This window comes from Tachyglossus aculeatus, chromosome 14, assembly GCF_015852505.1.
Source record: "Tachyglossus aculeatus isolate mTacAcu1 chromosome 14, mTacAcu1.pri, whole genome shotgun sequence".
In the NCBI taxonomy this organism is placed as follows: domain Eukaryota; kingdom Metazoa; phylum Chordata; class Mammalia; order Monotremata; family Tachyglossidae; genus Tachyglossus; species Tachyglossus aculeatus.
In genome coordinates this window covers 29,609,045-29,626,262 of record NC_052079.1, presented here as the reverse complement: position 1 = coordinate 29,626,262, position 17,218 = coordinate 29,609,045, and the positions used below count along the sequence as shown (strand labels likewise).

At 40.8% G+C, this 17,218-nt stretch overlaps 1 protein-coding gene across 1 annotated transcript in view; it reads right to left on the bottom strand.

The window, feature by feature from the left end:
* The window catches only part of PTPRQ (protein tyrosine phosphatase receptor type Q), a 187,727-nt gene that overhangs the window by 58,096 nt on the left and 112,413 nt on the right, over positions 1 to 17,218 (bottom strand). Inside the window, exons 29-32 of the mRNA XM_038756691.1 lie at positions 14,235 to 14,356; positions 7,201 to 7,387; positions 5,694 to 5,938; positions 3,306 to 3,372 (exon numbers count right to left, since the gene is read on the bottom strand). Coding sequence (XP_038612619.1) covers positions 3,306 to 3,372; positions 5,694 to 5,938; positions 7,201 to 7,387; positions 14,235 to 14,356 — 621 coding nt within the window. The remainder of the gene's footprint in view (positions 1 to 3,305; positions 3,373 to 5,693; positions 5,939 to 7,200; positions 7,388 to 14,234; positions 14,357 to 17,218) is intronic.

Below are 17,218 nucleotides of genomic sequence, written 5' to 3'. Positions count from 1 at the left end.
TGTAATAGATAAGATATATTTCAAGGGTAATTGGCTAACGATGTCTATTACCCTGAGATTAGACATATTAGTGTGAATACATAAGGGTCACTTCGGTTAAGAAAAATGTAAGAGAAGAGTGAGAGATGTTTTGTATTCCCACAATACAAGTGTACAAATGTACTAAAATTGCATAATTGATTATGTACAAACTGAAATCTTATAAAGCAAATCAAAAACATCAAAGTTGCCTGCGTGAAGATGAAGTTGATTGGGAAGTAGTAAAGAGAGAAGTGGAGAGAAAGAGGGAAATAAATGTAAAGAGAAGTGGCATGGGATTCAGAGGACCTGGGTTCTAATATTGACTCCAAAACATACCTTCTATGTGACCTTGGACAAATCACTTAATTTCTCTATGTTTCAGTTACCTCATCTGCAAATGGGAATTAAGACTGAAAGCCCACTTGGGACCAAGGTTGTGTCCATGCTGATTAGTTTGTATCTACCCAGTGCTTAGTACAATGCCTGGCATATAGTAAAGAGCTTAACAGATAGCATTAAAAAAAAGTAGAAAGATCTTAGTCAAATATGGGAATTGGCATGAAGTATAATATGGAAACCATTTTTAATTATGTATTCCTTCTCAAGTGTAATTATCTCAGTTGCCTACGTTTACAAAATACTTAACACCATCTAAGGGAAGCAGCACGATCTAGAGGGGAAAAAAATGGGTCTGGGAGACAGAGGGCCTGGGTTCTAATCCAGGCTCTGCCACCTGCTTACAGTGTGACTTTGGAGAAGTCACTTAACTTCTCTGTGCCTCTGTTTCCTCAACTGTGAAGTGGGAATTCAATACTAGGTCTTCTTCCTACTTAGACTGTGAGCCCCATGAGGGACAGGGACTGTGTCCAACCTGATTTACTTGTATTTTCTCCAGTACTTAAAACAGCACTTGACACATAGAAAGCACTTAAATACCAAAGTTAATCAGTTGAGGTATGCTATACTAAATGTCATTTCCTGTAGTGAAGTGATTTCCAAGATATTTGTGATACCACCAAATGGTTTAAGTTGAAGACGGGATAAAAATAGCTAAAAATGATTTTGGGCCCCTATTTAGCACCCAAATTTTGATGAGATTAAATTTGGGGAGGAAAGTTAGAAAGTCCTCCAACAACTTTGGAAATGAAATCATTGAGAAGAAAAATACTTAATAAAGACAATTTGTCTAAATTAAAGAGGGATGACAAAATTAGGTTGTAAAATTTGAAATACTGGAAAGATAATGCTAGAGTAATCTGATGAGAAGAGCCAAGGTTGCATGAGGATAAAATGAAAAACGGATCTACAGAAGGATAAGGAAACATTTATCATTGCTTCATACTGAAAATAAAAAATCAAATAAGCTTAGATGATGAGATTTGGGGGGAAAAACCATCCTAAAAGGAAGATGAATGAGTTTATCCTACATAATCCACAATAAAGGTGAAAATGGGAAAAATGGTTTAATGAAATAATAAGAAAATAAGAAAGAAAAGGAGCTTTGAAATTGTCAGGATTAAAAGGCATTCTGAAAGGCTAAAGGAATCATTCAAAATGTAGACATAATGGGAGGAAATGTACAAATACAAAATATACATTACTTTTATTTTCCATAATAGAGTCTATTCCCTTATAAGGGGGATGGAGTTTACATTGTTGATGAACACATTAAGGAAAACTTGAGTTACAAAATACAGTCTTTGATCTACATGTGTACAAACATTTCTTCCAGCATGGTGCTTTGTCCTATTAAGATAGACACACATTGCCCAAAGACAGAGTAATGAAAACTGCATTAATTTAAAGATGATTTTAGGTTCATAGGTCATTCTCTTAAGAATTAGGAGAGCTCCATGAGAAGAAGTCATGTAGCCGAGACCAGCAATCCAAGTAGAGAAGTGTAAGAGAAATGTTCACTGGTTAATATTGAAACCTACACATTACCTTTTTTTTAATGGTACTAATTGAGTGCTTTATGTGTCAAACACTGTTTTAAGCACTAGGGTAGTTACAAGTTAATTAGATTGGACACATAGCCTGTCCCACATGGGGCTCACAGTCTAGGAGGGAGAACAAGAGAACTGAGGCACAGAGAAGTGAAGTGACTTGCCCAAGGTTACACAGCAAACAATAGGCAGAGCTGGGATCAGAACACAGTTCATCTTACTCCCAGACCTGTGCTCTTTCCACTAGGCCATGCTGCTTCTCTTGTTATTGGTTTAATAAAACATGCACAACATGCTGGTTTGCTTCTCACTGAAAGACCAGAGAACAGAATGAATATGGCCCACAAGACTGGACCAGTGCAGAGGCTTTAACAACAATAATAATAATATTAACAATAATGATATTTGTTAAACGCTTACTATGTGCCAGACACTGTAGTGAATGCTGGGGTAGACACATGCAAGTCAGGATGGATGCAAACCCTGTCCCATGTGGGGCTCACAGTCTCTATCTGCATTTTACAGATGAAGTAACTGAGGCACAGAAAAGTGAAGTGACTTGCCCAAGGTCACACAAGAGACAAGCGGCGGAGCCAGGATTAGAACCCATGACCTTCTGACTCCAGGCCCATGCTCTAACCACTACAACACGCTACCACTTGTGTGGCCCTGCCTCCAGTTCTGCCTTGTTCCCTCACTCCCTGCCACAGACCCAGCTATGGGAATGGAGATAGAAATAATTGGGCAGGTTGGGAGCAGCTGTTACTGTAACCGACACCATTTTTTTTTATATGGTTAAGCACTTACTATGTGCCCTAAGAGCTGGAATCAGGTTGGACAAAGTCCATGTCCCACATGGGGCTCGCAGTCTCAATTCCCAATTTACAGATGAGGTAACTGAGGCACAGAGAAATGAAGCGACTCACCCAAGGTCACACAGCTGACAAGCAGCAGAGCTAGGATTAGAAATCAGTTCCTTATCTCTCTATCCACTATGTCATTCTGCTTTTCACCCTTCCCTTCCCTTTCTTTTCATCTGGAAGATGGGGAGTCTGAGGAATTCGAGGTCTACCTCTACTGACCCTGGGGTCTGTGGACCATGACCAGAGCTGGGCTTCTGTAAGGAAAAGCTTCAGACTCTGGGTCCCTACCTTCAGGATGTAAGGTCAAGTTGCCCATTCTAGGGTATAATTGGCACATACATTATTTATCAACATTTTTAGGCATTTTGTTTCAAAGTGTTGACTTTAAGCTTAATTTGAATTGAAAAGTTAGAATATAGTTCATTTTTCATGAGAATTATAGGTATTTCAAGGAAAAATTACTCACGGTACTTACCCTTCATGTCCATTGTTATTTTCATCTGAACTTTCGGCCCTGCGCCTGCACTATTGACAGCATATACCTGCAATGATGAACCATGGCATTTTAATCCTGAAAGTTCCAAATTTCTATGACTTTTGAATATGATATATGTGCTGAATATAGTTTTACCTGAAATATACTTGACTACAAAGAGGAACACAACAAAATCCAAAATGCGTTATGATTATAATTCAAATGAGAGTTTTTGATAATATGCGATAGAATCACTTTTGCTATCTAAATCCTTAATTACAGTAACCTTAATTTAAAACTATCCAAGGTACTGGGTTTTAAATTCAAAATTGAGATCTTTTTAATTAATGTAATCAACATCACAAAAATTACCAGAACAGTGAATGCTAAAAATGCTTGTTGTGGAAGTTATGCATATGAAATCTGTTAAGAGCATTTTCTGGCAGGAAGACTAAACAGTGGATGGAAAAATAATAAAACAGGAATGATTATGAGGATGACTATTGCTCAGGAGAATGTCTAGAGGACATTAGCCAGAGACAAATGTTCCTCCAAAAGTAGATTACAGCTCTCTTCCTCTGCCTGGAGAGCTCTCTCACTCAATCAATGGCATTTACTGAGTGTTTGCAGTAAGCATGGCACTATACTAAGTGCTTTCAAGAGTACAACATAACAGAGTTGAGAGATATGTTGCCCACAAGAAGCAGCATGGCCTAGTGGATACAGCATGGGCCTGGGAGTCAGGGGACCTGAGTTCTAATCCTGGCTCTGCCATTGGTCTGCTGCGTTACCTTGGGCAGGTCACTTAACTTCTATCTGTCTCAGTTACCTCATCTGTAAATGGGGATTAAAACTGTGAGCTCTATGAGGGACAGGAACTGTGTCCAACCTGATTATCTTGTATCTATTCCAGAGCTTAGTACTTAGCTATGTACTTAGCACACAGTAAGTGCTTAACAGATAGCATGAAAAATATGAAAAAAAGCCACAATAACTCAAATCTTCTTAGAAAGGAAGCCTCATTATGGCAACTGTGACCCAAACATCTACAACACCTTATTTTTTTGTCTTGAATAATCATTGAGTATTCTAAGATAAATTACCCAATAAACATCAATCATCACTAATTTTGTTTTGTTTTGGTTTTTGGTTTTTTATGGAATTTGTTAAAATTTTACTATGTGCCAGGCATAGTACTAAGTGCTGGGATAGATTTAAGATAATCAGGTTGGACACAGTCCATGAACCCAGGTCCTCTGACGCCCAGGCCCATGTTCCTTCCATTAGGTCATGCTGCTGCTTTGCTCATCAATGGTATTTGATGTATTCATTCATTTATTCAATCGTATTTATTGAGCACTTACTGTATGCAAAGCACTGTACTAAGTGCTTGGGAAGTACAAGTTGATAACATACAGAGACGGTCCCTACCCAACAACGGGCTCACAGTCTAAAAGGGGGAGGCAGACAACAAAACAAAACATGTGGACAGGTGTCCAGTCGTCAGAATAAATAGAAGTAAAGCTAGATGCACATCATTAACAAAATAAATAGAATAGTATGTACAAGTAAAATAAATAGAGTAATAAATCTGTACAAACATATATACAGGTGCTGTGGGCAGGGGAAGGAGGTAGGGCGGGGGGGGCGGGGAGGGGGAGAGGAAAAAGGGGGCTCAGTCTGGGAAGGCCTCCTGGAGGAGGTGAGTTCTCAGTAGGGCTTTGAAGGGAGGAAGAGAGCTAGCTTGGCGGATGTGTGGGAGGGAGGGCATTCCAGGCCGGGGGAGGACGTGGGCTGGGGGTCGACGACGGCGGGACAGGCGAGAACGAGGCACAGTGAGGAGGTTAGCAGCAGAGGAGCAGAGGGTGCGGGCTGGGCTGTAGAAGGAAAGAAGGGAGGTGAGGTAGGAGGGGGAGAGGTGATGGAGAGCCTTGAAGCCGAGAGTGAGGATTTTTTGCCTGATGCATAGGTTGACTGGTAGCCACTGGAGATTTTTGAGGAGGGGGATAACATGCCCAGAGCGTTTCTGCACAGAGATGACCCGGGCAGCAGCTTGAAGTATAGAGTATATGTATTCATTAAGTTCTTACTCTGTGTAGATCACTGTACTAAGCACTTGGGAAAGTACTGTACAGAGTTGGCAGACATGTCCCCTGCCCAAAACGAGTTTACAGTCTAGACATCCACACGGTTACAACCCAACCAGGTTTTAATAAGAAAACAAATTGGAAATTTCACCTCGATACACTCATTTTCACCTAGGAGGTCAAGAAGAGCAACAGAAAATAAGTGGAAATGTAATTCTGTTCTAGAAAGAATGTTTATAGGATTGTGCTGATGAATAATTTTGTAATTTGATGATGAAAATCTAAACATCATATAACTTACACTTATGTTATATGTATGCCCGCCTTTTAGCCCCTCTAACATTGCAATGACCGAAGAGTTTGTCTTTTGGATAATACTCAGGTTGTGAATCTGGAAAGTAGTGGGATCATCATCTCTGTATACCATAGCTTGGTATACTTGAATAATTCCATCAGATTCAGCCGGAGGAAGGAAGGTTAGCTGAAATTTTGTAACTTCTCCTGGCATCTTCTGATAGGTCATGTTGCTAGGTGGCTCTTTGGGCACTAAAATGAAGTAGGAGAGCAATTACACTAATACATGCAATTTTTCGTTTTAAATCAGAAAACACTATAGGTCTGAAACAGATTGTTTTATAATTTTTATATGTCATTTGTTGAGTGCTTACTATTTGCTAAACACTGTGTTAAGTGCTGGGGTAGATGCAAGAGAATCAGGTCCCATGTGGGGCTCACAGGCTAAGCAGGAGGGAGAACAAGGACCGAATTTCCATTTCTCAGATGAGGGAGCCGAGGCACAGAGAAGTTAAGTGACTTGCCAAGGTCTCACAGCAGACAAGTGGAGGAATTAGGATTAGAACTCAGATTCTCTGACTTCAGAATCACAATAGCTGCCAGCACCATTTACTCCTTCCAAAGCCAAATTTGGCCAAATTGACCAAATGAAGTGGAAAGTCAAGCCAATCATCCAGATAACTGGAACTCTCCAGTTTGGCTGGCTATATTTATCAGGCACACTGGAAAAGTCTCCACTTTACTTCTCCTGGTTATAATGAGAATGAACAAACATAAATATAAAATGAATGTTTTCTCCATGCTGGGAGAAGCAGTGTGCCTAGTGGATTGAGCACAGGCTTGGAAGCAGGAAAAACCAGGGTTCTTAGCCTTGGTCTGCCATTTGTCTACTGGGTGACCTTGGGCAAGTCAATCAAATTCTCTGTGCCTCGGTTACCTCATCAGGAAGATGAGGATTAAGACTATGAGTTCCATGTGGGACACGGACTGTGTCCAACTTGATTAGCTTGTACAATGCAGAGCAATAGTAAGCACTTAACAAATACCACCCCCAATCAATCAATCATATTTATTGAGCGCTTACTGTGTGCAGAGCACTGTACTAAGCGCTTGGGAAGTACAAGTTGGCAACACATACAGTCCCTACCCAACAGTGGGCTCACAGTCTAGAAGAGTGGGCTCACAGTCTAGAAGAGTGGGCTCACAGGCTAGTGGTTTGTAACAATGTTTCATTTGACTTCATGTAAGTGTTTATTATTGAATCATTAGTTCAGAAAAAACATATATTTCAAGTTTAAGGTTTTAATTTCCTGTTAAATTGTAAGCTCCTCCATTGTAGCTTCTCAAGGAAAAGAACCTTGTCATATTCTTTAATTTCATTCTTCCAAGACCTTAATACAGAATTCTGCTCTCAACAGAAGCTCAGTAAAAACCAGTGAATGACTGAATGGCCACAAATATAGAAAATCAAAATAAGAGCATTTTCCATTATATAATTATAAATAATAGCTTACCTGTTTCCAAGGTAGACACAATTATTCTAGCACTTGACTTGCCTTCTATGCGTGCTGCACTGACGTTTCCAGTAAAAGCCGTGATTACTACAGAATATCTTGTAAATGCCTTTAAATCGGTAATTTCTATGGTTTTATTCTCCAAATTTTCTTTGATGAATGAAACATTATAATAATCACTATCTACCTGTAGGGAATAAGAGCCAACATGGAATAAAAATGAAATCTAAAGTAGTCAATGACCCCTTGATCATTTTAAACAAACATCAAACTCTAAATTTTGAATATTCACTCAGATATTCTCAGCATTCATTCATTCATTCATTCAATCGTATTTATTGAGTGCTTACTGTGTGCACAGCACTGTACTAAGTACTTGGGAAGTACAAGTCAGCAACATATAGAGACGGTCCCTACCCAACAACGGGCTCACAGTCAAGAAGGGGGAGACAGACAACAAAACAAAACATATAGACAGGTGTCAAAATAGTCAGAACAAATAGAATTATAGCTATACGCACATCATTAACAAAATAAATAGAATAGTAAATATGTACAGGTAAAATAAATACAAATATATACAAGTGCTGTGGGGAGGGGAAGGGGGGGGATGGGAAGGAGGAGAGGAAAAAGGGGGCTCAGTCTGGGAAAGCCTCCTGGAGAAAGTGAGCTCTCAGTAGGGCTTTGAAGGGAGGAAGAGAGCTAGATTGGCAGATGTGTGGAGGGAGGGCATTCCAGGCCAGGGGAAGGATGTGGGCCAGGGTGGGGGTCAACGGCGGGACAGGCGAGAATGAGGTACAGTGAGGAGGTTAGTGGCAGAGGAGCGAAGGGTCCTGGTTGGGCTGTAGAGGAGAGAAGGGAGGGGCGAGGTGATGGAGAGCCTTGAAGCTGAGAGTGGGGGGAGGGGAGGGGAGGGGAGAGAGAGAGAGAGAGAGAGAGAGAGAGAGAGAGAGAGTAATTCCATTCATTCATTCATTCAATTGTACTTATTGAGCATTTACTCTAGGCATGGCATTCATTCAGTAGTATTTATTGAGCACTTGCTGTGTGCAGAGTACTGTACTAAGCACTTAGAAAGTACAATTCAGCAATAAAGAGAGGCAAACCCTGCCCATACTGGGCTTACGGTCTAAAAAGCACTTACTAAGCATTTGGGAGAGTACAATACAACAACAGACAAATTCTCTGCCCACAATGAGCTCACAGTCTAGAGGGCAACTGCACATTCACTTTTTATTCTGATTACTCCATTTATAAAGTATTTTTTACAAATATACTCTTCTCCCTTGTAAGAGAGTAAGACCATTTTGGAGAGGAGATTTTGTGCTTCGCCTGTATTTCCCTGCACTATTAGAAAGTGTATTTTATCAAGTAGGCACTCAATAAATGAACACCGTTAATACTCTGACTTCTACCTTGACTACTATGACTATTACTACTACTACTAGTCTACTATTATGAGCCTACTACCACTACTAATATTGCTACTTTGACGACAACTACTACTACCACTAGTTCTACTGCATGCATCATGTATAGATTAATACAAGTTATTTAACTTCTGAGATTTTCATTTGACGCTATTAATTCAGACATAGCACATGGTAATTATAACACTGACTTGTTTCCAAGTAAAAAGGGAGGAGAAAGTAAATAACTTTATAATTTTTGCTGCAATATTTTTTAAAGTACACCCGGTGGGCTTAAGAATGTGTGTTCTCCAAAGACATTAAGGTAGCAATACAGTAGTTTCCCTAGTGGGTTAAATGTATATTAAATGCAGCTGTTAGAGAATTATGTTAGTTCAAGCATACTTTTTCTTTGACAGATGTGTTTTCTATTCCCACTGAGAATTAACCTTAACTCAAGTTCCTGATGCATAGAACAGGCATTCATATCCTGAACTGACCATCAAAAGACAAAGTACTTCTTCATATCTCACTATTAGAAACATGACTTGAGACATTTGCAAGCAGGCTGTAAATATAGCACATATTAAACACGCTTTCTGGTCTACCTCCCCAAAAGCGTCAGGTACATCATGATGTAATGGGCCAAATGAACAACCGAATGATAATCTTACACTCCAAAAACATGAATGGCAAATGTTTATTACAACAAAATCCAGATTTACCACATCTGGATTTCTTTTTTCCCCTTGGTAAAACCAAAAAAGACAACAAAATAATATGTACAACTTATTGACAACAGTGAAGTAGTTATGAATTTGGAATTTTACTACCTGATTCTATGATGAGGACAATTCATTTTCCAGCAGGCAATTCTTAATATCCTACAGCAACAGATCACTGTACAAAAGGCATTCACCAGAGCAAGAAGTAATTTCTGGCAAATAGCACAATAATATGAAACATTATTTTCTTAAAAACTGAGTCAAGAGGCTAGGATTCCAGTTCGAGCACTTCTCCGAACTCATGCTACATGTGGACATGCCATTTCACTTCCTTTTGTATCCATATTTCTAATCTAACTTGTCGGTAAAGAAACCCCTTTCTCTCAAACAAGGAAATTGTGAGGATAAATAAAATACCAAAAATGAAGGGCTCTTCAGGAAAGTTCATGTTTAAATAACCTGGGCACTGCCCAGATCCAAGATCAACTGTGTGGTCGTTTTGCACCTATGCCATTATTTTCAGAGCTCCTGCCTTTCCTAACCACATCTATGATAGCAGTGTAACATTTTCTCAGTGTGGCTGGAAGAATTGAGGACTATCTTCTTGAAGCAGGTGTACATGCTTTCTTCAAATAGGGAATAAGGAAGTAGGCACCGTCCCTGATAGAGCACGGGCTTGTGAGTCAGAGGTCATGGGTTCTAATCCTAGCTCCGCCACTTGTCGGCTGTGTGACTTTGGGCAAGTCACTTAACTCCTCTGGGCCTCAGTTACCTCATCTGGAAAATGGGGAATAGGATTGTGAGCCCCACGTGGGACAACCTGATCACCTTGTATCCCCCCAGCGCTTAGAACAGTGCTTCGCACATAGTAAGCACTTAACAAATACCATTATTATTATTATTACTGCTGAGTGACAGGCTGACAAATAATCAAACTGCCCTGAGCCACAGCCCTGGACAAAATATAGTCTTGTTTGATAAAAATGCCCCCAGATTTAGAAGTGGTGTGAATGCAGATCTGACTTTTACTTCAGCAGAAGTAAGCTGTCATGTCAACCTTCCCAGGACTCTGGAGCTGGTGACCAGGTACTTCCCCTACTATTCCCCTCACCACCTCCCACCACCATACACCGCTCCACAGCCTCTCTCATTCTGTTCCCTCCTACACTGCAACCACAGTTTCAGAAAAATGTTTTTCCCAGTTTCCCAAACATGACTCCCCTTCACATTTCCAACCCCAGTGCCCTGAATCTTCTCTCATTCTCCAGGACTTTTCCTACCACTCCATCCTGAAAGTTTTCTGAATTTCTTCAAGGTACATTTCATGGGCAAGGCAGCCCTCATTTTTGTAATGTCATTTTTGAAGCACTTACTATGTGCCAGACACTGTACCAAGTGCTAGGGTAGATAAAAGGTAATCAAGTCGGACACAGTCCCCGTCCCATGTTGGACTCACAGTCTTAATCCCCATTTCACAGATATGGTAACAGGCACAAAGAAGTTAAATAACTTGCACAAGGCCACACAGCAGATTAGTGGCAGAGCTAGGGTTAGAAATCCAGGTCCTTCTGACTCCCAGCCCCATACTCTTTCCACTAGGCCATGCTGCTTCAGTCCCTTCCCCGTTGTACCTTAGAAACTCCAACACAGGTGTGAAGATGGGGCCAGGCTGGGATGGGATGAAGAAGGGGAAGGGGAGGGCAGTCCCCACCAAGAGAGGTGGTCCGGCCTATCCCGCGCAGCTGTGGGGGTCCTGGGGAGGGACCAGCTTTAGCTGTGAACCAGAAATAAGATCAGGGCTGGGAGGGGAGGAAGGAGCTCCCACAGGAATAGTGGTGGGGGGATTCTGGGGGTGGGAGAATTGGGAGGAGGCATGGAGGCTGTGGAACATGGGGAAAAGTGTTTAAAGTGGTGGTGAAGGGCGATGGAGTGGGAGAGGCCGGAAGGGCTGTACAGTGCTCTGCATACAGTAAGCATTCAATACATATGATTGAATTAATGAATGAATGACCAGAGGGAGCAAGATTCCAGTTAGCAGCCATGGATGTTCAACTGGACTAGCATGGCTCCCATACTTCCTATTGTGGAACTGATTAGTAAACTCGCTGTGGGCCAGGAGTGAGTCTACCAACTTGGTTATACTGTATTGTTTTCTCTCCCAAGTGCTCAATATAGTACTCTACACATAGTAAGCATTCAAAAAACATGATTGATTTCATTTGGGATATGAAAAAATTAAGCAGGATATCAAAAAAAACCCAGATGCCAATACAATACGGGCTACTTTTCCAATGTAAACCTCCACTGGTATTAGAACAATGAAGAATGCCAAAACTCCCAGAACTAGACTTTATGTGCTGAGAGCCAGAAGTAGGAAGGGAAAGTGTTGCTTAAATGTTAGCTCAGGCTCTTCTTCAGCATATGACAAAACTAGGAAATGCCTCAGGATTTCAAGTCCTATTTATTTCTGCATATAAGAAGGAAGGGCAGAGATCTGACAGCCTAAGCGATTGTGCGATTTCACTGTTCTCCACCATGGCAAGATCTAAACTGGATTCCTCCTGGATCGACTCCTGAGGAACATAGCTACCTAGTTTTCCCACAATTTGCCATGTGGCTTCCACACACTACTTGAGTCTCCAGAAAGAGCTCTGCTGAACTTCAGTTATAAGATTCTGAGAACAGCATCAGATCCCATTTGGTTTATCCATAGGTCTTATTGAAGCATCTGTCATGAAGAGTAGACCTGGGCTTTGGCAATTACTAAAAAACACTGGCCAACCTGAGAAGTTTAGGGAAAAGCTGGCTAGCAGTTTGGCCTACCAGAAAAAAAAGCACACATTTAAGAATCAGAGGACCTGGGTTCCAATTCAGGCCATGCTTCTTGCCTGCTTGTGTGATCTTGGGCACATCACATAATGTCTCTGTGCCTCTGCCCCTGATATATTATCTATCCACTCCTTGCTGTCACTGAGATCTGTCTTGCTCCTGATGACACTGCAGTGCCAACTACTTTTTCTCAAGATGCCTTCGCCCACTTTTAGCAATTCACATGGCAGGATGGAGGAATCAACCTCCCTTCCCTCTCTAACTACTTTCACACTATCCCACCACCCATCCTTTGCTCAGCATTCAAAGCCCTTGTCACCTACTTTAACTAGTTATTGCCATCTACCACTTTTCTGATCCTACCTCTGCACTACTCTATGACTTCAATGTCTTTCTTCTCCTTCCTTCTGTCACTCATTACTGGCCTTTATTATTATTTTTAAAATAATAATAGCCATAATAGTATCTGTTGAGTGTTTATTATGTGCCAAGCACTTTACTAAGCACTGGGGAAGATACAAGATCAGACATAATTCCTGTTCCTTTCCCACATGGGGCTTACAGTCTAATTAGGGGGGAGAATAGATAATCTTGACTTCAGTATCTACAATGATGACCCCATGGACTTGCGGCTGCCTGTTTTCATACACAAGTCAACTCTGCTGATGTCTTCATCTATGCGCCGTCACCTCTCCAAACCAATTTGGATCCACACTGGACCTCATTCTCACCAGGTACAGGTACACCAGAAAATGGTGCATCACCAATCATATTTATGGAACACTTACTGTATACAGAACATTCTACTAAGTGCTTGGGAGAGTACAATATGATACTGTTGGTAGCAACCTCTAACGGACCATCTCTTCCAGATCAATTTATCCTCAAAAACCTTTTTTGACCCCCTCAGAGACCACAAACTCTGGACTTCTCCTAAATTACCATCATTTTCCTGGGCTTCTTACCAAAGGTCCTTTCCCTTGATGCAAAAACCCATGGCCTCACCACCAATGATCAGCTCCTTTGGCTCTATATTTATGAAGCTGAACACTGCAAGTGTGATACTTACAGAGTCTCCCAGTGAGAACAATGGGTAAGTCTCAGCTCTGACTTTGAGGACTGAAAGCCTGAACAAAATGATAATGGTTTTCATAAAACCATTTGCATTCTCTCTTCCCAGAAACATGAACAAGTAAACTTGATAATCTAGAATCTAGGCCAACTTCTGCCACGAAAAGGTTTTCAGAAGAGAAAACACAGTGGCAATTAGACAAGGTCCCCTTCTCTCTGGGGGTTTACAATCTCATATTATAAATGGGGAGAAAGGACTGGAGACAGCTACATCAGGAATGAGGAATCAATAGAACACAACAAAGACAAATACACAAAATAAAAAGAAAAATCAGTAGGGTGCTGGGGACAGAAGAGCAGGGTTTCAGGTACCTCAGGGCTCAGAATTCAGGGCACACCTACAGCCACCAGTTTTCCTGGGCTTTTGGGGAGGCCTAATGCTATGGCTGTGTGTGGGAACAGATTGTATTCCTGCTCCAGTGGATACGGAGAGTGCCAGAGCTGGGAACCTTGGTGTGGAATGGACGGTGGTGGTTACCATACTGTGTTTCTTAGCTGCGATGGAGGGGTCTGAGAGGCACAGCAACAGCTTTTAACACCAGCCCAGCTCACACAGTGCATCCTGGAGCAGGGACCCTGTGACTGACCTGATTTTCCTGCAGCTTCCTTAGTACTTGGCACATAATAAGACCTTAACAAGTGTTTTTAGGATTATTAATTAAACCCAGGGAGCTAAATTTGCAAAAAGTAAATTTGATTTATGTCAAAGAAATCTAGCCTGTGCAGTTCAGACTTGTTTAGTACCTCCCTACTCCAAAATTCATTTTTAGAAGCACACTGAATTGGCACACAACTACCATGTTTTTTGAGTAGAAATAGAAAGCTTAACAGTCTCCACTTTTGGGCCCAGTGATATCGGATCTACTTTTACAGGTGTGAAAGTTTAAGAAATAGCCAATCATACATTACTGAGTGAACGAAAATAAAAAAAAAGTCTTACTGAGCTAATCTCTATGAGGTAGAAAGTTGGTCCTGTTATGATTGTGGGTTCATTCCAGGTGATGTTAATGTTGTGAGGTGATGTAGCCACTACAATCACGTTTTCCGGAGGACCATCTGGAGCTACAAAAACAGAAACATGGTTACTGAATGTGCAATAGAAATTGTCCACCATCCTCACAGAAGATAAAATCAGACATTGTTATCACACCAAGTTTAAGCAAAGTTTCCATATTTTCCCAAGGTACAGAGGGAACCGTTGAAGCTTTAAGCTCCACTCATTAAAAATTAGCTACACCACACTGCAAGACACCAGAGCTTCCACATGGGAGTTTAGCTATGATGGAGGCACATGATACTTAAAAACCTTGAAAATATGGATTTTTCATGCAAAACCTATTCCCGGATATAGAGAGACTACCCCCCTCCACCTATAAAAAGGGCAGTTTTGGCAACGTTCCATGTAAAAATGGCTTGTGAACTTAGTTGAAGAAAGCGATATCCATTGAGATTAGGGAGAGTGGCAGAATCAAGCAATCAGTTGATCAATAGTATTACTAAGCAGTTACTATGTGCAAAGCACTGTACTAAGCATTTGAGAGTACAATATAACAGAATTGGTAGACATGCTTTCTGCTCACAACAAGCTTACAGTCGTGGTAAATACGATTGAATGAATAAGTAGAAAGAACCAACTGGTATCAGTAAAACTTCTCTTCTCACTTCTCTCCTTCTACAATGGAGCCCGCACACTTTGCTCCTCTACAGCGAACTTTCTAATTGTGCCTCAATCTTGCCTATCTCAATCTATCGTATTTATTGAGCGCTTACTGTGTGCACAGCACTGTACTAAGCGCTTGGGAAGTACAAGTTGGTAACATATAGAGACAGTCCCTACCCAACAGTGGGCTCACAGTCTAGAAGGGGGAGACAGAGAACAAAACCAAACATATTAACAAAATAAAATAAATAGAATAGATATATGTACAAGTAAAATAAATAAATAAATAAATAAATAGAGTAATAAATATGTACAAACATATATACATATATACAGGTGCTGTGGGGAAGGGAAGGAGTTAAGACAGGGAGATGGAGAGGGGGATGAGGGGGAGAGGAAGGAGGGGGCTCAGTCTGGGAAGGCCTCCTGGAGGAGGTGAGATCTCAGTAGGGCCTTGAAGGAAGGAAGAGAGCTAGCTTGGCGGATGGGCAGAGGGAGGGCATTCCAGGCCAGGGGGATGACATGGGCTGGGGGTCGACGGCGGGACAGGCGAGAACGAGGGACTGTGAGGAGATTAGCAGCAGAGGAGCGGAGGGTGCGGGCTGGGCTGTAGAAGGAGAGAAGGGAGGTGAGGTAGGAGGGGGCGAGGTCGCTGCTAAACCCTAGCCTACATACTGCCTCTGGCCTGGAACACCCTCCCTTCTCAAATCCGAAAGCCTCATGTGGGACAGGGACTGTATCCAGCCCGATGGACTTGAATCTACCTCAGCGCTTAGAACAGCGTAGTGACTACTAATACTACAGCTCACAGTGACAAATGGTGCAACTCTATGTCTACAGGAGCATCAATCACTCAAGGGTATTTAGTGAGTGCTTACTGTGTGCCGACCTGTACTAAGCACTTGGGAGGGTAATAATAATACTATAGCAGATGAGAGTTTATCATTTTTAATAAAATTGAATTTGCTATGAATAAAATCTTTTCATGGGCTCTGTATTACTACAAAATAGTTCTTCTGTTTGAAGGTTAATTTCTCAATGTTTTTTTCCTGATTTTAGCTTAGTCAACTGAATTCTCAAATTTAAAAGTGCTTCATTTTTAATTTTAAAAAACCCTGACCCCATGAATTTACAAATTTATTTTCATATTTACATACCACTTAAGTAACAAATAAGTTATGTTTTATCCATTTAAAAGTAGCAGGATAATTTCCACATTGCCAAAAAATTTTCAGAATGCATTATGAAATAAATGCAGTCTACATTTATTTCACCTACTCCATCTGGGAACATACCCAATTTTAAAATTTCCATTAGACAGAAATATTTTTGACTATATTAGAATACGTACATGAATTGTACTCACATAACATTTCCAAGACCTACTGAACCACTGTATAAATGGAATAAAAAGTTAGGGATTACTTCCCCTCAAAAAAGTCCAGTTGTAAACAGAAATTATGTTGCTTAATGCTATCCCCCTACTAGACATTGTTGAGAAACTTTGTCTCACTGGAAACTGTCAAATATTGATTTAAGATTGTTTGTGAAATGAGTCTGGTCAGTAATGGGGTAAGATATCACGATACCCTTTCTCTTATAAATCACAGCAATTTGCTCAGTAGGAGTGACCTATCCGTAGTCTCTCATTCTCTCATAATCCAATCACTTCCTCTCCTAAGCACTTTTCTCCTGGTTTTCACAATAATGCATTTTCTGTAACTAACAACCATCATTTCCTGATTATCATGCTTCTATCCTTGCAGAGGAATGTGGGTCTTATGTGGGTCAGGGTCATCTTTGCCATCCATCTGCGTCTTGATGCGAATGCAGCAGTTAAATGTGTTAGCAGAAAGGTGAGTTTGGATAGCCCATCTTTGGAAAGAGCTTCTTAAAATCCTGATGATCTAGAATGATTTTGATTAAGAATTACGAATCCCTGAAGTGTTTAAAACTGCACTTTAAAGTACATTTAAAGTTTTCTTTCATATATTGACTTGGCTTTCAGTGGAAATACAACTTGAGCTGGAATGTTCTTGTTTTTGTCTAAAACTCTCTCTCTCTCTCTCTCTCTCTGTGTGTGTATGTGTGTGTATGCATATACATTATAAATAAAATAAACAGAGTTAAATGATTTAAAAGCAATATGTATATGCATACGTGTAGACTGAATAGGTCACAGTATAGATACAATTCCTGTGACTGAGAAGTTGGGTAATTTCCACTATGAAAAACATTTTAAAATGTGCCCTTGATAAACAGAT